This window comes from Orbicella faveolata, unplaced genomic scaffold (genome assembly GCF_042242905.1).
Source record: "Orbicella faveolata isolate gen_17 unplaced genomic scaffold, um_ofav_v1 contig_15, whole genome shotgun sequence".
In the NCBI taxonomy this organism is placed as follows: Eukaryota; Metazoa; Cnidaria; class Anthozoa; order Scleractinia; family Merulinidae; genus Orbicella; species Orbicella faveolata.
The window spans coordinates 6130637-6156560 of NW_028301542.1; the positions used below are offsets into that span (position 1 = coordinate 6130637).

General features: G+C 37.4%; 1 protein-coding gene and 1 long non-coding RNA gene across 3 annotated transcripts in view; one reads left to right on the forward strand and one right to left on the reverse strand.

Moving 5' to 3' along the window:
- Window positions 1-25924, forward strand: part of LOC149113262 (uncharacterized) — a 216184-nt gene that overhangs the window by 43606 nt on the left and 146654 nt on the right. The gene's annotated exons all lie outside the window — the stretch shown is intronic.
- Window positions 1-25924, reverse strand: part of LOC110055510 (Golgi-pH regulating cation channel-like) — a 105601-nt gene that overhangs the window by 36352 nt on the left and 43325 nt on the right. The window contains exons 3-25 of one of the 2 annotated variants that reach the window (XM_089288165.1): window positions 24826-24911; window positions 24091-24207; window positions 23079-23132; window positions 22570-22626; window positions 22293-22349; window positions 21419-21517; window positions 18856-18903; window positions 17429-17488; window positions 16814-16861; window positions 16299-16352; window positions 15384-15486; window positions 14368-14429; window positions 13613-13705; window positions 13088-13115; window positions 12537-12599; window positions 11966-12065; window positions 11776-11869; window positions 11480-11666; window positions 10774-10838; window positions 10001-10104; window positions 3763-3791; window positions 3016-3092; window positions 477-2622 (exon numbers count right to left, since the gene is read on the reverse strand). In XM_089288165.1, coding sequence (XP_089144291.1) covers window positions 2566-2622; window positions 3016-3092; window positions 3763-3791; window positions 10001-10104; window positions 10774-10838; window positions 11480-11666; window positions 11776-11869; window positions 11966-12065; window positions 12537-12599; window positions 13088-13115; window positions 13613-13705; window positions 14368-14429; window positions 15384-15486; window positions 16299-16352; window positions 16814-16861; window positions 17429-17488; window positions 18856-18903; window positions 21419-21517; window positions 22293-22349; window positions 22570-22626; window positions 23079-23132; window positions 24091-24207; window positions 24826-24911 — 1742 coding nt within the window. In that variant the 3' untranslated portion in view covers window positions 477-2565. Of the gene's footprint in view, window positions 1-476; window positions 2623-3015; window positions 3093-3762; window positions 3792-10000; window positions 10105-10773; window positions 10839-11479; window positions 11667-11775; window positions 11870-11965; window positions 12066-12536; window positions 12600-13087; window positions 13116-13612; window positions 13706-14367; window positions 14430-15383; window positions 15487-16298; window positions 16353-16813; window positions 16862-17428; window positions 17489-18855; window positions 18904-21418; window positions 21518-22292; window positions 22350-22569; window positions 22627-23078; window positions 23133-24090; window positions 24208-24825; window positions 24912-25924 lie in introns of those variants that run through there. The other variant, XM_089288158.1, reaches the window with a different exon arrangement.

Sequence of the window (25924 nt, forward strand, 5' to 3'; positions counted from 1 at the left end):
CCATGGCGAGACCAAACGTGCTTGATATGCCGCCAAGCGTACTAAAAAGGGCTGCGACTACGTATTTTCCGTGCTCAAATTCGGCCAAGTGACCATGATATCGCAGGCCTATCAGGTTAGCAAATTGATATCACAGGATATCAAGACAGTAGTCCCACCCATATTTCGTATTCTTGGTATTGGACTGGAAACCGCTAACAAATGAGGCTAATGCAGGGAGCCTCTTTTCAAATACAAGTGGCATTAATCTTTTTAATATTCCTTCGCATGAGCCTCCACTGCAAGCTAGTTCCAGTCTAATACCGGGAAAACGAAATATGCACTATTATGGGATAATCACAACTCACGGGATCTGTAACTCTCCCAGAATGCATCGTGTCATCCAGATTTCAGTACGTTTTGCTTTTTGCGAGAAATATAATTTTTTACACAAAAACCTTCATCATAAGTCCAACAAAGATCACAAAGCGACGACGTCATCAAAGATTATTTATTTTCAACTCAAACCGATTAATCACATTACAAGGAAATATAAATATTATATATTATTATTCTCACAGCTAAGGTCACCATTCATACTGCAAAGGCAAACAAATGGAAAGTACTCTAAAATTTCAATACCTCAAATCATACTTGTTGAACTCACTTTAAACAATCACAGTAAACTATGACTTAACAATACTTTCTGGAGATTTCCAGCGTAGAACGTCTTTGAAATGGCCTCTTCTAGCCTCTTGAGGTTGTTCTTCCACGATACAAATGATCGCTTGCGTTTTGTGCGTAGAAGTAAAGGAATCTTTTAACCGGCTTCTGAAATACAACTTCCGCTTTATCAAAAGAAAAAAAACAAAACAAAACGAAACAAAAAAACTGAAACTTCAAGAAATAGTGACTCCGTTGCTGAAATTTAATTTAATAACGTACTTTCAACTCTTAGTAATTACAACCACAAAACAACAGATCGTCTATTTCACAGCTGGAAGGGCTATGAATTTGATCAGAAATAAAAGAATCTCTAGGATCTGAAAAATCTGACGACTTTGATACTAAGCGATAACAAATACTGCAACTATTGATAAATTAAACCCGCGAAAACGAGCTAGTCATCACATTTTTTGGCCAGGTCAACCGAAAAAGCTTCAAACAAATTTTTACTAACGTTAAACCCCCCAATTTTTCTTTAACAAGTCACGCACTCCCTGACTAAGTCCCAAAATTTAACGTAATACCCAGTTCCCTTTACGAGAGCTGCCTGTAAGTTCCATGGTCGTGTGCAACGTTGCCGAGTCTTGGACTTGTTATGTTGAGGGCGAATCCCAGAGAGAACTGGGCACTAACGTTATCTCCTTCCCAGAGCCCGCGCTCCTTAAGGGGGCAACGCGCTGTGAGAACTCAAGAAACGAAATTACTTTAAAGAAAAGCCTCTATAACCCCATATTTTGGCGGACAGTGAAAACATCCAGTAAAGCAGAAAATATTACAAAGAAACATGTTTATGGCGTGCGAGGTAGTGTCAAGGCTGTTCCCCTTAAATTTATAACACACCTTATTCACTGCTGCCCTACTTAGGCTATTTACATATAACGGAAAACAAGGTTTCGCTTTCATTTAAATCTTCATTTAAAATTTTCAAATATCAAACAAGTTTTAAGAGCTGAAGCGCAGGATCACGATCGAGTATGCTAGCCAATCTGATTGGTTGGTTTATTTCAGGCTCCGGCGACTTTCTAAACCCTAACGCGTTTCAGAACGGCCTTTGTAAAACCTTTCACCAACTTTTGCTTTTTCTTCTCGATGAAGTTAGTGAGAAAGAAAACTGGTTCTTCAACTTATAAGGAACACTTGGACATAGGTCCAACGCTATTCTAACTGGCTAGCATTCGATTTTCTTGCTTTTAACTGATTAGATTTTGCCCATCACATTTCTTACTGGATACACCGACCCCGGGAATATATTTGCATCAGAACCTCAACGTTATCTACTGCAAAATATACATTTATGATCAGACCACTGTTATGTGGAAAATGTAACTTCTTAGACTACAAGTAACAAATTTCTTGTTGAAATAAAAGCGACAATAAATTAAATGGTGAGAGAAAAGCAGTCGGTTCCCTTGTCATTTTACGAGGGCGCACTATGAAGGGGCTAACTCACTCAGTCCTCTTCAAGCCCTATGGTATATGGGACCCAGACAAAAGGGGAAGGGAGCCTTACTCTGAAACTGCTTCAAAATTGAACTTTTATCCCTCTGTAAACCTAATCTATAAAACCTCTGGAAGATATATAGTAACGGGTGCTTTAAGGTATACCCTGCTCATTGGAATTAATAAATTGATCGCCTTTGAATATAATCTTTTATGTAACCAATGCATTTTTATAATCATTTTTTTTGGCACTACACGTACCAATGTTACCAATGTATCTCAAAATATTATTTCAAAAAAATGGAAAATGAAAAAAAGCTTTCTTTTTCTGAGCTTATATTACCTTGTTAGGCCCATGCTAGGGAAGGCTTGGAGCGGAGCTATTACTTACAATAAATTACGAATCAACATTTTACGCATTTACGCGTCGGCAGCAGAGCTGGGAATATTCTCTTCCACCCACTTCAGATCATCTTCCTGTAAATAAAACACGTTTATAATACTCAAACTAAAAGAGACCTAAAACTAGTCTGCTAAGGTAGAGAAATAACCAGCAAGTAACAACAAACCAAAAATGAAGGAGAATGGTTAAAGAAGATCAATCATGGCATCAAGTTATTTTGGCCGCGTACAAAATTACCTTGTAATTATAGGACACCTGAAAATAGTAGTTTACTAAGATAGAAAAACACCAAAGGCAAGATAACAAACCATTGTAGAATAAGGATGGTTAAGAAGGAGAAGATTGACACGGATTACTAGCGAAGGACTTAAAAGGCTAAACTCTTTAAGTTGCAGTGATGCAACTCCTTTAAGATTGGAAAAAGATTGAGAAGGATTATACCAAAAGACTTCCTCCCTTTAACTTACAGGCTTGTGTTTACGTTTGGCGTCACCATTAATTATCACTTCTGGAGTGTTCTTGACATTCCTCATCTTCATACCATCTGGAACAAAACACAGTTACTGCTATTTAAATGTGGTGGCTTTGCAATTTACAGCTGATCTTGCATTTGTCTAGCTGTTTCATTTCAATCCATTATCTAATAGCTCGGTTTTAAAGAAGGTAATTTTTTTTTTCATCATTGGTATTTGACCATTCTTCCTGGGATGAAAATCGTTGTAAATTAGTCGTAGATGTATCTATTATTCAGGTCCAATCTGTAGGGTACAATAGTACGCAAAATGCATAAATATCCCACGGTCTTGTTACTGTGGGAAACTGGTTAAACAGGGTGTGCTCCTCTTCGGTCTTCTGCAAATCTCTAGTTAAACATTTTCACACGTAGTAATTTCTGTGCACTTATAATCATCATTTATAAATTAGTTCGAAAAATACCACAAGACCCCTAAACTGCATACAGAGCAACGCTACACACTAAAATGTTTTATAAGAGATATATGTTAACTGAATACAAATCTATTCCCCACATCTGATTGTATTAACATGGGCCATGCAGCCGAAGGCCAATTAGCAGCAAGAAGATTAGAAAGTCTTGTCAAGCAGCTCTGTTGCCCACAGTCAGAGAACCATCGATGTAGTCAGTCTTCTGATCAACACTCATGCAGTAGCTTCGTGAAGGTGATGTAAATAAAACACTGTTTTGTCAAACTCACCAAAGTCGACAATGGGCGTAAAGGCGTACCTAGACACAGAGGAGTTCAAGCACAGACAATGTCAAATTAGCTGGAAATCAGAGAATTAAATCCATAGTAACTTGGAGAACTGAAAAGAACATGCGAATTTCCTTCTGAGCACTAGCCCTAAGGAAGGAATAAGAGACCGCATAGGGCAAAGAAATAACCTTTCGACCAGATTAGAGAGCTAAGCAAACCACGACGGCAACAGCAATGAGAACGCCACCAAACAAAAAGGTGTAATGCGCGTGCGTTATAAATCATTGTACATTTCGTTGCCGTTCTCTGCACAACAACAACGTGAAATGACTATATATAGTTCTGCGTACTTTGAACGTGAACGCGAACGACTGCGGTTAATTTTTCGTATTTTCCGTTGGAAATGAACGCTGGCGTTACATACTTAACTTGATCAGGTTCTGAGACCAATAGACGCACTGAACAGATCTGACAATTGAAAATTCGAATGAATGAATGAATGACCGACCGAACGGACGGACGGACGAACGAACGAAGGAACGAAGGAACGAGGGAGCGAGCGAGCGAGCGAGCGAGCGAGCGAGCGAGCGAGCGAGCGAGCGAACGAACGAACGAACGAACGAGCGAGCGAGCGAGCGAACGAACGAACGAACGAACGAAAGAATGAAAGACTTTAAAAATAACATAAATTAAGACCGAGTTTACCAGAGGACCAGGTAGGGGTGATACATGCCATCTCTCCTTTATGGATGAAACTTTGCCAGATTGAAGGTACTACCCAACAACTCTAAAAGGCAAAGTGGGTCGGCTTTGAGATTTTTCCCTTAGGAGTTAGACCAACCCCCTGTTTTTTTGCCCAAAATCCCAAAAATGTCACTAAAATAAGCATCAAATTTAAACACCGCTCCTGCTTACAGAATACATTGAATTTTATTGGTATTTCACACAAATAAAGATTGGACCTATCTTAGTTCACACCAGGAATTTCAAGTCATTTGAATTGACAGGTGCCAATCAAGTTATGTCATTTCCTACCCATGTCACGCAACATTTAGCTATAAGGCAAATTAGCTCAAGTTCTGACTCAAATATTGCTTAAGTCCAACTTTCTAAATCAAAACTAATTTCATCACGGTTTAGAGTCACCCTTGGCCTGATGAAATCAAGAATAAAATTTTTGGCATCTGTTATTTTTTGGTGATAAAAGTTGTTCAAACAACATGACAAGAGGCTAGTTTTAACAAAGAGACAAGGGCGAAATCTAAAAATATTAGGTATTATAGAATCAGTTTATCAAAGTTATTTCTATGTTAATGTCATTAACAAAGTCTTTAAATATTATTTAGGGCAGTGGAAGCTCAATGAATGCAAAACTCTTTGCAATATCCCATAACCCTTGGACATACAAGGGGGGGGGGGGGTTAGGGATAGATGTCATCCCCCCAGTAAGGTATTTTCAAAATTTTGAGAAGACGATTTACTCTAAGGGGCTGAAACTTTCAGTAGCTGTTCATTCATCCTTCGTGGATATTTTGATATGTCAATTGTGTGTCCATCATTTTTTATGTTTCCATAGCAACCACTAGTTTCATGTAGGTTTGGCCAAAAATCAACTTTTTTTGACCTAATTCTGTATTTTTTCCCAGTTTTCTTCATCAAATTCCAGCAATTCACCAATATGTACATTTCATAAGCATTTTGGCTTGATTTTGTATCAATTTCCGTTATTTCTTGACTTTTTAAGAAAAAAGTAAAATCCAAGATGGCGGATCCAAGATGACGGGTCAAATGACGTCATTTGGCATCATATGACGTCAGAACCAACAATTATGGTATCATTTTGTAGAACAAGCTCAGGGCTATCTAATCAATGTAAATTTATTTCGCTGTGCCTAAACAGAGCGCAAACCCAAGAAGGTTCCACCCATTTCCCCCTTCTACCACCGCCGGTGGGGGTGCTAGTTAGCTTGTACATCCGAGGGTTAAAATATCAGTGCAAAACACCTCAATTCTATTTGAACAATTTAAATATGGGAATAAAGGGCCATGATATTTAAATTCTAAAACATTGACTTGTTAGATTACCTTTGAAGCCCTGCTCGATCATCACGGGCGGGTCACATGCTTGATGTTGCAATTGATTATTGTCAACTCTTACTTTACACTTGGCATACAAACTCATCAATCCTGAGAAGTATTCTTTGCTGACAGTATTGTTTGCCCTCATTTATTAACTCTTGAGCTCACCCAATGAATATTCATTTCATGCGAATCGAGTTAAAAAAATCTATGATTTTTTTTTTTTTACTTTGCTGCATCAGGTAGGCAAGTAAATCTTAATTAGTATAAAGATAAACATTGTGCATATAATTTTGAAAGCATGGGAACAAAAACCAAAGACCTTGATCAGCAGCAAATAATATCACCAAGTGATAATTAATAGTTTGTTGTTGTTATTATTATTTATCATATTTATTTATATTTATTGTTGTTATTTATCATTTATTACCACTGCGCAACGGATTTCCATCTCTACTTATAGATGTGCACACTCCAATGATAAGAATGGCTTCGATGTTTTGCTCAATTGTAACTTTTTGGAAAGAAAAGCTCGACAATACCAGATGTTACCTTTGTTCTCATCTGATCCACTCACTTGCCAGCCTTAGAGAGTGCACAGGCACTAAGATCGTCCGATATGATTTCAGTGATCCACAGGCTGGAAAGGACCTCTGTGACAGATGAATTGCCAGAGCCATGTGCGTTGTGACATAAATGAAGGCCACGACATTAAAAGTGCTAGTGATATCCAATGGCGGGTTGAAGGGTGTCAGGCATCAATAATATTGTTAAGACTCAAGAGTCAGGCCAGACCATGAAACACACAATGTCTGGGATCCTGTCTCTAAATTTTTTTAGCTTCAAGTTCAGAGGTTTGAAAGTGTAGAAGACTTATGATATGGGCCCTGGTAAACGCTTCACACCTGCACATGAGGAATGGATTTGGAAGACCTCAAGGGCCTACAGACTTATGCATAGAGCAGCCCTTAAATGTACTGCAAGAGAGACTGCTACTTTTACAGCCAAGAATTTGACGTGTCAGGTCCAACAGCCTCAGTCTAGGCATAGTTAATAGAAGGGGATTATTATGAAACCCGACAAAGTTCTTTGTTGTATGTTTTTGTTCTCTTTTTTGGTCTTGACCGTGCACAAAACACAATTGTTGTATACTACTGACCGAGTAACTGACCAATAGAAATGTTTTGGTTACGTAATTCATGCATAGTGTATGGGCGCAAAAAACGATTTTGCACGGTCGTGGACCTTCTAACACAAATCTTGGCATCTTTGTTTGCTCCTTTGATGTTTGCCGGGCTTCAAAATCATTCCCATCTATTAGATATGGTCTAGGACCTCGCAATCTATTGAAGGAGAGTCCCAAGTTGTCAAAGCTACAAGAGTGTATTCCTCCTACCCTGAAGAGGGATTCACAAAAGCATACCAATCTTTTGCATTCTGCAGAGATACATGGATGCGGGTAAACACCTAAAGAAGTTAGAGAGAGAAACGGCATAGACAGCATCAAGATAAGATGGGTTGAAATCCCAAACGTGCTTTAGTGATCATGATCCACATGAGAAATCTCAAAGGAATGGGTCTGAAAACATCACGAAAAGGAACCCGCTTTTCTGAGAAAGTGAACACATATCCGAAAAGAACATTCTTGAAAGGTGAGGGGACAGGACGAAAGTGTAGTGAATGAGTGCAGTAAGATGAGACTGTGCAAGACAGTAGTGGCAGGAAAATGTCCAGCAAAGAAGAGTAGCTTGCTGCAGACCAAATAGTCAAGTACTTCAGCATGTTGTCTGTAATGTACAGAAGCGGCCGACTAGCTATACACCAGGCTGATCTGAGTCCGTCTCAAGATGAAGCAGAAGAGATTTTGACCAGGCTTGCAGTACGAAGACAGTACTACTTCCCAGCTACTTTACCATCCACCATGTAGGATATGTAATACAGTCTTGTGACCAGAAAAAAAAAACAAATCAGTTATTTCACAGGGCTATGGAGCTATGGATATACACAGGAGGTTACTGAGCAGAAACGAAAACGATGGCCAAGAGCCAACCAAGCTTCTTGAGTGTCTAGAAAACTTTAAAAAGTTCAACCGGGCCAAACCTTGCTAAACCTAAGGCACTGGTGCCGTGTATGTTGTCATGCGTGCTCGCTTGGACCCTAGGTTTTAGCGGATAATTTCAGCTACTAGATCTTCTCGAGGCTCAATTTTTCTTCAGAATTGCAATTTTTTTCACATATCTTCTTACTCGCAGACATGCGATTATTTACAATGTTTTGTGCTAACATCTTAATTCAGCATGGGAACTTTCAGAAGAAAAACGCATTTTCATAAAAGCTAGCTAAAGCTCAATCTCACAGTTCAAGTATTATATACAAATGTACGTGTTTACCAAGATTCACTTGCATGCCTGATGCAGCAAAATGAAAATTTCAAGGGTTTTTTTGAACTCGGAACGAGAGCAAACAATAATTTCAGCAAAGAATACTTATCAGGATTGATGAGTTTGTATGCCGAGTGTAAAGTAAGAGTTGACACTAATCAATTGCAAGATCAAGTATTTGACCTGTGATGATTGAGCAGGATTTCAAGAGTAATCTAAAAAGCAAGATATGCCGAGAAAAACTCTCATCTAACTGGTCAATGTTTTAGAATTCAAACATCACGGCTGTTCATTCCCATATTTAGATTGTACGGATAGAATTTAGGTGTTTTGCACTGTTATTTAACCCTTGGGCGTACAAGCTAACTCGTACCCCCACTGTGGTATAAAGGGGAAATGGAAGGAACCCCCACTGGTTTTTGTTCTGTTAACGCACAGCGTACTAAACTTACATTGATTAGATAGCCCTGAGCTTGTTCTACAAAACGATACCATATTCAATGGCTGTGATGCCATAATGTCAAATGACGTCATTTGACCCGCATCGTGGATCCGCCATCTTGGATTTTACTTTTTTCTTAAAAAGTCAAGAAATAACGGAAATTGATACAAAATCAAGCCAAAATGCTTATGAAATGTACATATTGGTGAATTGCTGGAATTTGATGAAGAAAACTGGGAAAAAATACAGAATTAGGTCAAAAAAAGTTGATTTTTGGCCAAACCTACATGAAACTAGTGGTTGCTATGGAAACATAAAAAATGATGGACACACAATTGACATATCAAAATATCCGCGAAGGATGAATGAACAGCTACTGAAAGTTTCAGCCCCTTAGAGTAAATCGTCTTCTCAAAATTTTGAAAATACCTTACTGGGGGGATGACATCTATACCTAACCCCCCCCCCCTTGTACGTCCAAGGGTTATGGGATATTGCAAAGAGTTTTGCATTCATTGAGCTTCCACTGCCCTAAATAATATTTAAAGACTTTGTTAATGACATTAACATAGAAATAACTTTGATAAACTGATTCTATAATATCTAATATTTTTAGATTTCGCCCTTGTCTCTTTGTTAAAACTAGCCTTTTGTCATGTTGTTTGAACAACTTTTATCACCAAAAAATAACAGATGCCAAAAATTTTATTCTTGATTTCATCAGGTCAAGGGTGACTCTAAACCGTGATGAAATTAGTTTTGATTTAGAAAGTTGGACTTAAGCAATATTTGAGTCAGAACTTGAGCTAATTTGCCTTATAGCTAAATGTTGCGTGACATGGGTAGGAAATGACATTCCTTGATTGACACCTGTCACTTCAAATGTCTTGAAATTCCTGGTGTGAACTAAGATAGGTCCAATCTTTATTTGTGTGAAATACCAATAAAATTCAATGCATTCTGTAAACAGGAGCGGTGTTTAAATTTGATGCTTATTTTAGTGACATTTTTGGGATTTTGGGCAAAAACCAGGGGGGTTGGTCTAACTCCTAAGGGAAAAATCACAAGGCCGGCCCACTTTGTCTTTTAGAGTTGTTGGGTAGTACCTTCAATCTGGCAAAGTTTCATCCAAAAAGGAGAGATGGCATGTATCACCCCTGCCTGGTCCTCTGGTAAACTCGGTCTTAATTTTTTACAACGAGTTGTCCTCGGGGTTGCCGTCGACATTGCTTAAGCTCTCTGCCATCTAGCCTGGGTAAACATACGTTTCTTTATTACCATTATGAGGTCTCGTAGGCACAGGAATTCTCCATGGCATCGTATGCCACCCACTTACCTCTGGTTGTTCGCAGTGGGTCGCCACAAAACCATAATCACAAGCAGGACAATAGAGAACAAGAACTGCCAGAAAGCTTCATCCAGCCACAATTCAGACCAATTCTGTGGGAAATGCAAAGAAATTATTCCGTGGAAATATTCACGATGCTGTTGGGAAGTTTTTTAGTGGTCATTGTTTTCTGCCTAAACCTACTCTATAGAGATGAAACCGCACAAATTCATGGTCAGTGCGAAACAGTAATAATAAATTACCTGCCAAAAATTTCGCCCGTTTTATTTTCGGACACTTGTATTTCCGCTTCGGACAAATTTCGGACACTTGTATTTCCGCTTTGGACAAATTTCGGACAAAAATTTCGGACACTTTGCTAAAAGATAGCTAACGTAAATTTACAGCTGCAAAACACGCTCCGGACTGAAACAAAATCTGTAAAAATGATAGCTATACGGCTGCACCCTTAAGGTTTTAGTTACAACGACAGGGAAATAAGAAAAATTCGGTCAAGCTGTAACGTATCTTACGCAGTGTCTGAACTAGAGCTCGCTCCATAAAGAAAACTAGCCACTTTGGAGCTATTTAAAAGTTTTATACTGCACTGTAAATATTTCGGACGCTTGAAAATTAGAAATGAGTAAGGCCCTCCTCAATCCCTTTCCAAGAGCACAGTCAGTTAGCTTGCATTGCTAACAAAATGAACTGCTACATGTACAAAATAATACGCATGACACTATTTGACCGTATTATTACTAACAGCACTGTAGCACACTTACTGTAATGCAACCATTCTTGGCAAATCTGTGAGTCTTGATGGACCAAATCATATATGCCACAGATGCTATAAATTAAACAACATACAGGCAAATTGAATTATTTTACACTAAATCAACGAGTGCACGAATGAATCGAGTATGAAAAAGAGCAAGAAAAATTTATAAGTTGTTTTGAGAATAAAATTCTCTCTCCACCCAGGTAACGTCACTTATTTTAAAGGTCTTACTGATTCTAAGAGCTAGCATCGAATTCTGACAGTAACGCTCCCTGTTACTTTCGGGTAGCCGTTACTTTCAGATGGTTACTTTTGGTTACGTTCGTACGGTAATTCACAGTCGCTTCAGATATGGCTCACTAATAGGTGCTCACTAATAAAATTAAAGTTGCTTTCGGGGAGCTGTTACTTTCGGGGCGGAGGGGGTGGGTGGAGAGGGGCTGCTTTCGGAATTCTACGGTATGGGAGTTGGTGCTTTATCGCCAGGTAAGTAAAACCATGCCGGATTGTTCGAGCAGAGAGGATTGACAAAGAACAGCTCCTGGCCCTCCAGGTTGGCGGATAGGCTAAGGGTCGATCAGGCCACCTGGTTAAAACTTGTTTAATTTGAGAAACCCCTGGGGCCCTACATGTAAGTGGTGCAAACAGGCTTATTAAAGTGAGTGAGGACTACTATCATCTACACAATGACAAGCCAAAACCAGGCTTACCCAATACTGCAAAGATGAGGGTGTTGGTGAAGTGTCGGTAGAGCGAAAGTTTCACCAGGTCACGTCTGATGCGAAGGGTTCTCGTGGTCTGAACCAGGGACATGAAGATCCACCAGCAGATAGAAACCTCCAGAACAGCAAGTGGGATACTGACAATCAGCTGCTGTCTACCAGGATCAGATTTGGGCTGCAAATGACACAAAGAAATAAATATTAGCTGAATATTAACTTAATACCATATGACCATAGCAATAAGCTTAGCTCACTGTTCAAACCTTTGCACTAGAAAGACTTACATGAAGCGATCTGAAGGATCCCTCGATAGTTGCAAGAATAAAATACAAGGCTCCAACTCCCAACACTCGATGAAGAGTTGTACCCAGTCGGGGTCTACAATAAAGAAAAATAAAACAGGAGTCAAGTGACTGCTGACAAAGGTAAACAAAAGCGTTGATGGAGGGAACGAATCTAGAAAATATTACTCACTTGACAATGCCAAACCCCATGCTGACAATAATGACCAAGATACGAGCAAGTGTTCTTTTAACACAGGACACAAGCTGGGCAAAAACTGTTAGACCAGGATCTGCAAAGCACAGGAAGAGAATTTCAAGGATTATTTTCCAGTGAATACACAATGTAACTAGGGGTGGGCGACTTCCATGACAAGATGGCATGAATTTGTAGTAAATTGTCTGATTCAAAATCCAATTGTCTTGGTTCTAGGATATGAGATGCATAGGGGCCAAACACCTTATTATTGGTTTAGGTCCCAGTTGCACTCTTTAAAATTCACCAACACCATTAAAGTGCCCTTGCTCAAAATCACAACACGAGAACAAAGTCCTGAGCAAAGATCCTAAACATCTGGGTCAAAACACAGAGGAAAGAGGAAAATAAAGGAAGTTATTTGAATATGCACAGAGGAAACGTTAACTTTTTTTACTGTCTTTTTCTTTTCTCCATACATTTCAAACAACTTCCAATGTTATCATACTCAAACTATCGACCAACACAGTGGATATCAGATTTTGCAGCTGCATTCATCTTGACTTACTTGTTTCTCCAGTTATGTTGATGTTGTTGTACTCTGAGAAAAAGACAGCTTTCTCCAACATACCTACATGAAACAACATATTGTTGGGAAATTAGAAATACTCGTTTCTATGAAATATTGCTTATAAAACGTTCACTTTGAATGGCCGGCCATTTTACAACCAGCTACATGTAGGATGGGTTTTCACTAGCGACGAAGTCAGGGTTGCAGTCAGCGACATAAGAGTGCTTATAATCCAGTGTAAACTAGATTGTCTGAGTTGGAAGCAGAAGGGAAAGAACCAACCAATCACAAGGCCCGAATCAAGCATTGTGATTGGTTTATTCTTTTACTTCTGTTTCCAACAATGCGGATTTCAATTACATAAGTGACAGAGTCACAAGCAAAAATGGTATTCTGTTTCTGACTCCTTGGTATGATTTTCACTAGATCATTTCAATCTGCGTCTCTGATTATGACTCTGACAACGACTCCATAACTAGTGAAAACCAGCCTGTAAAGAAATACATGTCATTGTATAACTTCTTCATTGTTGGCAAGAAAGTACTCACCCAAAGCAATCACCCCTCCAATCCAGAACTGAAAAAACGACGACAAAACAATGCATTTAATATTACATGTACATGTACATGCAGTAGTCTATTAACATTGACTACTGGATAACAACTGTTGATAGTGTGTGCAACAAAAAAGTGTGTGAGTGTGTGAGTACAAAAATGACAAGTCTCTTAAGTGCAAGAAGCTCATAGCTCTTGCACGAAAGACACTGGTCCATTGCAGGTTAATTTCAAGCATTCTGTCAAGTTGCCCCAAGTAGTCACCAGTACCCACTTATACACCTGGAGGGAGGAAGTCACTGTGAGAGTAAAGTGTCTTGCCCAAGGACACAACACAATGTCCCTGGCCAGAGCCCAGACCACATGATCCAGGGTCAAGCCATAGTACCTCTCACAGCACCGGGTAAGAATACAGCACCTAGTATTGCACAAAATGTGAATATCAACAATATAGCATAATTTATTGTGCTAATATCAAATTGTTTCACGCAAGACGAATGGCTACAGATGTCGATGTACCTGTATCCTAAGTAAATCTCTCCATTGGCAGGCAGATACAATGAGCCATACAATCCCATAGAACACATACAGCAGTGACATACAACCATAAAACTAAAATGGAAACAAACAAATGATAAAATATTGTATGAGGACAATCTCATTCATTCAAAGGAGATTTCCAAAATTAAAATTGTTTTTGTGAGATGCAGAATTATCACAGTTAATTTGTTTTCGGTGCAAAATTTTCTCTATCCAGTTTGTATCTGATTGCTCTATGTATCATTATCATACAAGGACAAAAAAGAAAATGCAAATCAGATTGGTTTATACAAATTTAACCCACAAGAATTTGCAGTTAATGAAATCTTGTTAGTAGTGTCAGATTACAACATATGCACTAGAGCAACTTTTCCCATTTTTTACGTAATTTCTGCCTTCAGTTTTCTCTACTCCAAGATGGACTTAGAAAGTCAATGCTCCGATGTGAAAATATGTCATGCAACATGGATTTCTACATCAAGTGAGTCATGGATGAATAGGAACTGGTGCAGGGCTCTTCAAAATATTCATGCTGTATAACATAAAACAATAGTACAAAATTAATGTGATCTCATTAAAGTTAAATAGCCTTCATGTTGTGTGGTTGTACAGTTTGCTCACTGTGCATTGATTGATGTGGTTTTTTCAGCTGTCTACATAGTGGACAGCACCCAGAATCATTCTGACTTGTCTCTCAAGCTTATGCATCTCACAGTGAGTTCTATTATTATTACCGGATAAAGGGGCCAGTCAGATGCTGAGAGGTATCCATGATGTCCTTTCATTTCAACATTCACTATAACATAACAAAGTATTATTAATAAAATATACAATAATTTTCTTTATTATGACTTGCGTTTGTAGCCGATATAACGTGCGTTCTGGGTGGCTAATATTAGGGTATTATTCTCCTGTAATGCCCACTGCTGATTATGGGCCTACAAAAACCAAGCAAAAAGCCATATAATAAACTACAGTGTACTTATTGACCTCGAACGTTTGGTCTTTATGGGAAAATCTCAAACTGCGGCCTTGCCGTATTGACCTTGCTACTGCTCGGTCAATATGGCAAGGTCTTGGTCTGAGATTTTCCTGTAACGACCTCACTCTTGGTTAATAAGTAGTTAGTGATCAGAGCACAATAATTTTTTTTAAAAAATGGACTATTTCATGCGACTCAACCGAACTTCATCAGCCACTCAGTTGAACAAAACTAAAATATTAATATTTACAGTTATTAATAACAAGAACATTAAATGAAATAACTGTAAACAGTTTAATACCATATCAGAAAATGAAAAAAATGAATGTGCTATATACAAACAGAAATGACACCTTATTGAACCTCACTAGTGCAGAACTCTATATGCTTCCATGGCATATTGGAGGAGTATGGTTGAGCCACAGTTTGTATTTTGGTGAGATGCACTCAAGCAAAAATATCCATGGCATCACCAACTGAGCTTGATATGCTGCTGAAGAATACCGATAAGTTATGAGTGGTAACCAAATTCAGCCAGAGATCTGGTGACATCTAGCCAATGACTTGATATCAGAGGAAACCAGAACTGAGACAACCTTAGGGGCAGTTTTTTTTTCCAAATTATGTTTGACGTTCCAGATATTTCCCGGGAAAAAACTTCTATCAGCTTCCAGTACATTTTGTATATTGTTGGTAAATCCCGGGCAAAAATTTGCTGACCTACTAACCACTGTTTTTTTTTTTTCATATTGTATACATTCCACTTACAAGTCAGCTTAAAATCTTTGTCTTTTTCTTCGTCATGTGGCTCAGCCTTCACAATCAACAAGAAGACTCCATCACGCAAGGTAAGACAGACTCGATTATTGTCCTAGGTGAGAAAAAATCAACCACAATTATTAGCCACAAGTTCACCAGATTTACTACACGTGCTTCACTCTGCCTGTTAAATTAAGAACTCACAGTACTTTACTCGCTTTGGATTCAACTTTGCATTCATTTTCAGACTCTGCTAGATACAAAGTCAGGAAGTTTCCTTTGATAGTAGAATGGATTTAAATAATGACATAGCGACTGCCTAAAGTACTAGAAGCAGCTTTCCCACAGGTCTCCTTCATAATTATATGTCTGAATGAATACAAAGTAGGTCCACGTATATTTTATTTATTTACTTATTCATTTATTTATTTAATATTTATTTATGTATATATGTATGTACATATGTACGTATGCATTTATTTATTTATTTATCATGCAAAACAGACACAGTCACTATAGAAAATAACACAAGTACACTAAAAATAAGATAAATAATTAACACACACAAAAAATAGAAAGCTTACACTTCTTGCAACATGCTACCTAGAGTACAGTAGAATTACAACATTACAATGTATGTAGATGTAATTCTATTAAAATGTCTACTTAGTGATTTCTCATTGGCTCAGTCTGTGTGTTCATTTGGACTACTTGCTCTCACCAGAAAATGAAACTGAGAAGTCAAAATAATATATTTTATTTGTATCTCACACAGTTTTTATCATCTGATGAAGGTTGTTTCTTCAACCCTGAATTGGATGTCTGGTATAGGAGGAAGTACATGCAGCCAAATATTAGTGGAAATGAGTTATATAGTTGATCTTATGTAGTTTTCTACATATAGTAGCAAGCAGTTCTGCTTACATTTTCAGCCTCAGGTGTGGTCTTTTTCTGTGGTTTCCCTAATGGTTTGGATGCCTGGTATAAGAAGAAGGAACTAATTAAAATAACTTTACTATAGAATTCAACTCAATATCCAATTTGTTCTCTGCTTTATATTTAAATTTATATAAATTTATATACATAATATAAATTTATTTATTTATTTATTTATTTATCATGCAAAACAGACACAGTCACTATAGAAAATAACACAAGTACACTAAAAATAGGATAAATAATTAACACGCACCCCCCTCAAAAAAAACAATAGAAAGCTTACACTTCTTGCGACATGCTACCTAGAGTACAGTACAATTACAATAATTATTACAATGCATGTAGATGTAATTCTATTAAAATGTTTACTTAGTGATTTCTCGTTGGCTCAGTCTGTGTGTTCATTTGGACTGCTTGCTCCCACCAGAAAATGAAACTGAGAAGTCAAAATAATATATTTTATTTGTATCTCACACAGTTTTTAAGAAGTAGCTGCTTACTTTTTTATCATCTGATGAAGACTTTTTCTTCGACACTGAATTGAATGCCTGGTATAAGAAGAAGGAACTAATTAAAATAACTTTACAAAAGAATTCAACTCAATCTCCAATTTGTTCTCTGCTTTTAATGGTGCTGAATTAATTAGCATTTAATGAGTTAGACATTTGATCTCACATAGTTTTTTTCACAGACTGTGTACCTTTCTACTATTAAAGGAGGGTCAGGGGCAGATCCAGGACTTTTCTTAGGAGGGGTGCACCACTAAGGAATGGCATAACTGATTGGTATGGTAAACACATTTTAAAAGCGAATATGAAGAAGAAGGCCTTATCTTGTGGGGGGGGGGGGGGGGGAAGGGGGGAGGGGGGAGGGGGCACCCCTGCACCCTCCCCCTAGAGGGTGGTGGGTTTTAAGGAAAGTGGTACTTTTTTAAGGACAGTAGGATGTTTTGAGGAAAATGGTAATTTGATAAACTACACAAATATGGTATATGGCTGTTTTCATTGTTACTCCAGCTCATAAAGGAAATCTGAATGTACACAACATAACATATAAATAATACTCAGTCTGATAATTTATGTTTCTTTTTTCAAAAAGTAACCATCCTCCTTCACCTTACTAGTTGACGTTGCTGTGTCTTTTTCTTCTTTTTCTTTGGTGGTAGTTGGGTCTGTCTTTGGAAAACCAAAACAACAGAATTTAAAAAATTCAATAAATGCTTTTATTAAACATACGTAGCAACTTCTGTACCATTATCCACTTGTTGTGACTGTGTTTAAAGCCCCAAAGAGTGGGTTACATGTACTTTGAAAATAAAATATATCTAGGAATTTGCATTGTCGCATCCCACGGAGGGCTTGTTCATCCACTGTTCCAAGATCAAACTGGAATTTTCAAGTGATTGTTTTTGTAGAGGGAGGAAAAGTGGAGAACCAATAGAAAAATCCTCAGGGCAAGGCTTGAACTGACCACAAATCCACTCACGACACCAGGTATAGGATTCGAACCTGGGCCACATTAGTGTGTAGTAACTGTTCTAACCACTGCACGACCCTGCTCCCCTCAGAGCATTATTCATCACCTATACATTCATCTTAATTATACACCCACTTTTTCTACATCTGTACTGTTGAATTATTGGCTTGAGTTACATTTCTTTCAAATCTGAAAAATTTGGGATAAAGTGGGATAAACATCCCTTACTAATTAACATAAGGATACTTTATAAGAGACCTTTTTTTCCATGTCACACTTTTCCAATTTTTTTTATTTTTTCAAACAAAAAAGTAATAATAACCCTCACTTCAGCTCAACTTCAAGTTGAGATTTCATTGTTTTGTACCAGACACTAGATTGGCTGGATTTGAAAATGTTGGAATGTATTGTTTGAGTCCTGCTAGGTGGCCCTGGTTTCAGTAAACGCACTGTAAGATGTGTGATAATGGTTACTGGTCACCTCGCCACCAGGAAGTCTCGCCACCAACAAACTTGCCACCAAGTGAAGTCTCCTTGCCACCAAATTACTAACGATCTAATAACACTGAACTGAAATTTGCTCTACTTTGTTTAGTTGCATAACTTACACAGCCCATGTAAGGTTGAAGTTGTTTGATAGTTTAGCTGAAGCAACACTCACGTAAGCTTAAATGCAAACGCAACAGCGAAGCAACTGAGCAATAACAGCACAGTCAGTTCTCAAAGATATATACAGCACATGTAGTTGAATTCTAGAAAGGCATGGTTTCTCACTAGACAACGGAGCACATCTTGTATCACGTCACCAACAATATGTTGACACTGAAATTTGCAAACAGACAAGCTAACAAACTTACAAGTCGATTGATATTGTACTTGTTCGAGCACCTAATGTACGTCGACTAGTTTACTCTACATGTAGTTTAACTTTCTCTTGGTGTTTGGTGGCGAGGAGACTTCTCTTGGTGGTGAGTTTGTTGGTGGCGAAATTCCCTGGTGGTGAGGTGACCAGATACTGTCAGTGATAGTTATTTAGAATTCTATGCAGTGCCTTACATGTACGTACTTCATTAGGAATATCCTTTACTTTAGGATCTGTAGTATCGTTCTCATCCTTAACACAGAAACATCACATCAGTAACATGAAAAACTCTGCACCTGATTTGATTAACTACAATTTTTTATGACACCTGTAAAAATTAATGTAATTTGTGATCCCAAATTAGCATAAATTACTATTTTACCAGCGTGGAGCAGAGGGTTGGGGGCCGGTTTGAGGTGTGCAGTGTTTAGCAGGATTAGAGTTTGAAATAATTAGTTCCTGTTAGCAGAGTGAGACATTCTACAGTCAGCCTTCACCGTGTACAGTTGTAAAGTTAGTTTTCTTTGTCATACACAGAAGTTACTTTCCGATTGTTTATATTTCTTTAGTGCTGTCATTTACAGTCAAACCAAGTGAAGCGTACCCCTTAAGATTACATCGATGAATTGATTATTTGAATACTGAACTCACTAGTCATTTTAAGAATGCAATTTTGAACTGATTATTGGAAAATTGAACTCAGTAGTCATCCCAAGAATATGGCTAACGGGTTTAATGTGCCAAAAAAAATCAATTAAATATTGATTTTTTAAATGACTAGCAAGTTCAATATTCAAATAATCAATTCATTATTGCATTCTTGAAATGACTAGCAGGTTCAATATTCAAATAATCAATTCATTAATGTAATCTTGAGGGGTACGCTTCACTTGGTTTGACTGTAATCACATCGCCATAATTTACTATATTTGTGTACACTACATTTTATTGGGATACCATAAAACACGAAGGGTGGCACCACTGCCTTGGTCAGGGGCACATGTTCCCCTATTTTTTTCACCTGCTGGTCTTTAGGGGTTTTCATGTCTGGCTTTGGTGAATTTAGTTTTTGAATCTTTGTAACATCTGTTGACATTAAATAAATGACACAGTGGCATGGTTGTCCATGGATCCAACACGTCTAATTTAATCACAACCTGTGTCTGGATGAGTAGTGGATGCAAAATAGGTATGTGTGCATGTATGTAGCACATTCGAGTCAACCATCTGTACTGCTTGGTTGAGTAAAGGGGATGGGGAGGGGGGGGGGGGAGAGGGTTCCAGAGCCATTGAACTGCTCATTATTAAGATGGTGTCCACTAAACATTTGAGCAATAAAGGCAAAAATAAACTTAACCAAAAAACCTCATACATGTAGCATGGTAACGGTTTGAATACAGTTAAGAACAACTTATTGACATTTTGCATCAGTTTAAAGCAAAATGACACAGTAATCAGTGTTTCAGCCAGAAAATTTTACTTGAGGGCTAAAGTGGCCCCTGAAGATCTTTTTAGGGGCCAATTTTTCAGGAAAGGGGCCACTAAATTGATAGCTAAAGAAAGAAAAAGTGCATCAGGGTACCAATGAAAATAACGCAGTTTATTAGGATCTATGATAAAATTTAATAGTAAGTGCTTTTTGAAGGGTTTCTACTTAATAAAGTTTCTTTTGAATCAGATACCAGTATAAAGGATCTGTGCATTACAAGAGAACAATCCTTAGGCCTACATGACGTAGTCAATGATCAAGGGTTTACAATGCATTATAGGGTGATTTCAAACACAGTCAGCCATTTGGAAGTTTTCCGATATGAGAGAATTACTATGAGAGAATCAATAAAGCAAAGCAAAAGGACAGATTGACTTCTTTTCTTATGTTGAATGTTTTAGAAGCAAAGATCTTTCAATATGATTTTTCTAGAAGGACACAATGTGTGACAAAATAACCGTTATTGATCGTCAACACAGAGAAATGTGGTCACTATTATGCCGTATTATGGCGACTAAACCAGAATTTTTGGTCACCAAGGATGAAATGCTTGTTGCATTGGTGACCGTATTGATCACAATTTCGAGCCCTGGGATGGCTTTTAAAATATTATGCCTGTGTCAAGCCTGCAGTCTTGTAAAAGGAAAGAGCCAAATTGGCCCTTTTTTCGTTTTTCTGGGGCCATCTCTGATTGTAACGCAGGATTCCCGCAATGGCGCTCTGGCGCAAACACTGGTAATGCTTTAAGTATTTTTACAAGGTTTAATATTAACTTTCTTGAGAATGCTTGAGATTTTAATCACAGGGTGACTTAGGGAAAACCTCAGAACATGGTAACAGTTTGAATACAGTTGAGAACAATGTATTGAGACTTAAGCCCTCAAGCTGACCCTGTGAGAGAAAACTGAAGTTGAAAACTGAATTTAAACTGAATTTGAATATTTGTACTGATGTTTTGCATCAGTTTAAAGCAAAATGACACAGTAATGCTTTAAGCATTTTTATGAGGTTTAACTTTAACTTTCTTGCGAATGCCTGAGAATTTAATTGCAGGGTGACTTAAGGAAATGAATTAAAGTTAGATGTTCAAAATAGTAATAAAAATGAACTTTACAAATGAAACAAGTACATTTTTAGTAAACAATTTTGCACTAATTGCTCAAACTTTGAGCAGAATCCCTCTTAACCTTTTGCTTGGACTCATCCCTGCTGCTGTTCTGGTTTACTTAAACTCCCCATTAGCAAGAGTCCACCATAAACTATAAAGCTACAACTTACATTGGTGTCATTTTCGTCATTATTTGCTCTCCTCCTCCTTCTTTGGCCTTGTTCTGATTCCTGTACTTCGTTCTCATCTCCCTCGTCGCTTGATTCAGTCTAGCAAAATGGAGTAAATAATCACACAAACAAGATACAAAATAAATAAAATTACATAATTAAAGTACAGCTTGTACGAGATCTTTGCCTCTGAAATTCAGTGGAAAGTTAATAAAACGGCAATTTTCTGTTCGGTTTGGTTGAATATTGGCCAGAAATTAGCAATTATGTGCAAACATGCCCATATATTCTCTGATCTAGGTTTTCATACATGTACATGCTCTGTAATTAAACAAATCTTGTAGCTCAAATATTATTAATAACTGTTGATCTGAAATTTAGCAGACATTGACTCTGCATTATTGAAAAAAAAAAAGAAAAAAATTTGTCTTTAGATTGAATTACATTTAATTATAGCTGGGTTTTCATGTTTTTTAATATCTCTACATGCACACTCAACTGCTAAACAGTAAATAACTGCATCATTTATTTCTGTGAAGCTCTATCCACAGCTCGCCAGTTTTGGCCACTGGATCAATTCCAGTACATCGATAAATAAATAAATAAAAAATAAAAAATAAATAAATAAATAAATAAATAAAAAATAAAAATAGATAAATAAATAAATAAATAAATGAATAATTAAATGAACATACATTTATAATAAATCAATCAATCAGTTGGAACTGGCAGTGGCACATTCCACAGAAAGGTTCTTCACCCACTGTTTCCAGATCAAATTAGAATTTGGAAGGTTAGTTTTTGTGGAGGGCTCTCTGGGAAAACCAGAGAATCTGGAGAAAAATCCTCAGAACAAAGTAACTGTTTTAATTACCGTTTCTTTTCCTTCTGGAGTTTTTTCCTTCCCTTCTTTTTTCTCAGGTTTGGTTTCCTGATATAAGAAGACATTTGGTAAATGTAAATAAATTTGACTACAGTGTACTTGAGAACGAGAATGAAAATAATAATGACATATGCAACGAGAATTTACATAGTTTCTTTTAGTGTTTCCACATCAAATTGGAATTTGGAAGGTTAGTTATTTTGGGCTCTCCAGGAAAACCAGAGAATCTGGAAAAAAATCCTCAGAACAAAGTAACTGTTTTAATTACCGTTTCTTTTCCTTCTGGAGTTTTTTCCTTCCCTTCTTCTTTCTCAGGTTTGGATTCCTGATATAAGAAGACATTTGGTATTAAATGTAAATAAATTTGACTACAGTGTACTTGAGAACGAGAATGAAAATATTGATGACAAAAGAACCGAGAATTTACATACATGTAGTTTATTTTACAGTGGAGTTTCCTTCATCTCTAGTTTCTTTTTTGTGCAGTGTTTACACTTGTGAGGGTTTGGAAGAACTTGCAAAAGTTGTGGAAGCAACTTCAGCTACTGCTCTTGCTGTAGCAGTGTTTCTCATTCTCCCAAACCTTCACTGAAACATGGGAAAATATTTTCTACAGTACACGTATTTCTGAAAAATGATTGATACCATTTCCCCTAAGCTCAATAGTGTTTTGCAAAATCTAGATTTACACTAGAGGAATAACAAAACTTTTATCATCATCTTCTGTGTTACACCAGAAGGTCGCTGCTCATTGATCTTTATAAAGAAACCACTTACAGTAGGTTTTTCAGTCGGGGTGGGTATGAGCTCTTCAGCTATACCAGTTAAGTCCTACAAAAACAAACATTAAGCAAAAACTTAATAACAAAATAACAGCAGAGATGTCTCAAGGAATGGTTACGAGGAACAAAGAAATAAACATCAGTCTGCCATATTGACTTTTTTTCTCATTTCCTGTTAAAGGCAAGTCAAAATTGGGCAGTTCCAGAAAATATACATACTCCTCCAACAGAAGGGATGTGTAGATATATTGTTTGGAACTACACACTCAAGCAAAACTTGTAACAATGCAATAATGGTGTGACAGAAATTGGCATGACGCCAGTTGTTTTTATTTGGTTAGGCACTAAGCAGCATTCTGATTAGCCTTACTAATGATTCAGTTCCCAAACTTACGGGAAAAAAACACAAGGACTCTGATTTCAACACGAGTCCACTAGATTGGAAAGAGAGAAACATACCACTGTATAACGATGTGGAGAAAGAGAAAGTGACTTGGGAAGGAACTTAGTCTTGTAAACCCACCAATGGATAAACAGACAAATACTATGGACACTGACTTAGTGCGGCTGCATGGTGTAAAAATTTGGACCACAAGAGGAACTTGTTATGGCCATGGCCTATCTTCTGGTAAATGTCGGGGCAAAATCTGAGGAGCCACCTACATACAGTGTAAATCTTATTGATTTGGCACTCCTGGGCCAGGTTGTTCAACGCCCAATTATGTTCACCCAGAATTTGTGAGAATTTGATTTGTAACTTTTTGGTGACGTTTTCTTTTCACATTTCTTGTCCTTCGGTTTAGAGCTTGTCTGAATAATCTTAAAATACACAAAACATAAGAAGTCAAAAACATTTTTATTCAAGAAAAATTAATCCTTTGGTCAACTTTCAATCCTGGGTTAGCGTTAAACTGCTTTCGAACAACCCTGCCCTAGTGTTTACTGTCTTGACTTATACCTTGTTATTGTATTTAATTTAAAAAGATAAAAAAGTAGCACATGCATACCGGCAGGTGAATCCTGGGATTGCAGTTCACTCCATCCTGCTTCCCAGTTAGTGAATAAGCTGAAAACTCCTTATGAGGATCCTTCCACAGATATTGTAAGTAATCCTGATCACTGGCCTAAATATAAAAGAAACAAGTAAACATACCATAGATTAAACCCTCTTAGGCCTCAGGGCTGTGGTCTAGCAGAGCCCGGGTGCCTCAGGCGACTAAGCTTTGCCTTTGGGCGACTTGTTTAACTTCATTCTTATGAAAGCTTGTAAGAACTGGGCACCCAAGATTTCCTACATAAGAACCCTTGGGAACCTTTAAATTTTGCTTAGAGCACAGGCTTGGCCCTATTCAGCCAAGGATGAAGTGGGGTGGGGTGGGGTGAGGTGGGGAGGTGACAGAAAAAGCTCGTTCTAACTTTCAACAAAAAAGTATTGTGATTACAAATCAAGGGAAAGTAAGCACTACATGTAAGAGCCAATGTTTCAGTCCATTGTGATGCAATCACTAAGAAATAAGTGAGTGGTGATAAACTTTCGTAAGTGTTTACGAAAGAAAAGAGTTGAACTCCCCCAGGATTGGTCTGGTACACCAGCATAGCCACTGTTTCATTATTTTGGAACACCAATATGGCTCCCATAACGTCATGTGCATACATGTATGCTCCTTATGTTCACATAATTGTAGAAGGGCTTATATTAACTACCATGTACATGTATGGTGAGAATAAACTCAAAGATTCACCTTCAGAGATGAAAACCTCTCTGCACACTGTGAAACATATAAGCGCCAGTATATACTGATGTTTTTAACAGTGCCACTGCAACTCCCTAAGAGTGGAAAGATATTGGAGTTAGGTATCAACTCGAATGTGGTATGTGTTTTGTAAAAGTTACTATTTTTAGCCTGATGGATACTAGTTAACCTGATTAATACTACACATTACTCTGGTAATTTTAAACTTTCATAATCTTGTGGATAATGATGGTAACAATATAATTATATTTATGCAGCTACATGTAGTACAGCTGTATAATTTATGCCATCTATGTATATGCATAGATCAGATTCTAAATTGGTATAATATAGTTGCAGGTTCTTCCTTATGATGTAATGTCAAGGCTTTGCTTAGAAATTCAGAAATCTCTAACCGTAACGTATATGTACAATACAATTCAAACTCAAACTTGAAATTCTAATTCGACCTCCAAATGAAACTTAGACTCATGAAAATTGGAATCTTATGGAAATCTCTGAATTTTATTCTACTACAAAACTCAGTTTACTCACAAGCATGCCAAATTCGCTTTGAAATCAACCTAAATCAATATGAAAGGACATTCTACACTTGTATGCATTCTCCTGCATAACCAGGAGATTTGAAGACTTGTCTGCATGAGTGGGAGATTGGACAGACAGAGAGACAAATAGACAGAGAGGAAACCTTTTTTTAAGCATGATTAAAATTAAAGCTCAGTGACTTAGGGGCTGTGCAAAAATATAACAAAATTAAAATAAAATTAAAGTCTGTACAAAGTATACACAATTCGTTGCAAAGGTTAAACTAAGAGTGGATTAATTAACTAATTTAATGCTATTAAGCTATGCACACATCTCTTAACACTTTAATAAATCTTATACTAAAGTTCTCTAGATATAACTAGTAATAGTTCTCACTAAATCTGCCCCCACTTTCTTTTATTTCTGCTGACTGAAAACAATAATATTGAACATTATTGTACGAACTAAAAATTCCATTTTTTTTTTTGTAAACTATATCACTCACACTGTTCCAGTAACTTAGGCATCTTACTGTGAATATGATCCTAACAATTAGCTAAGT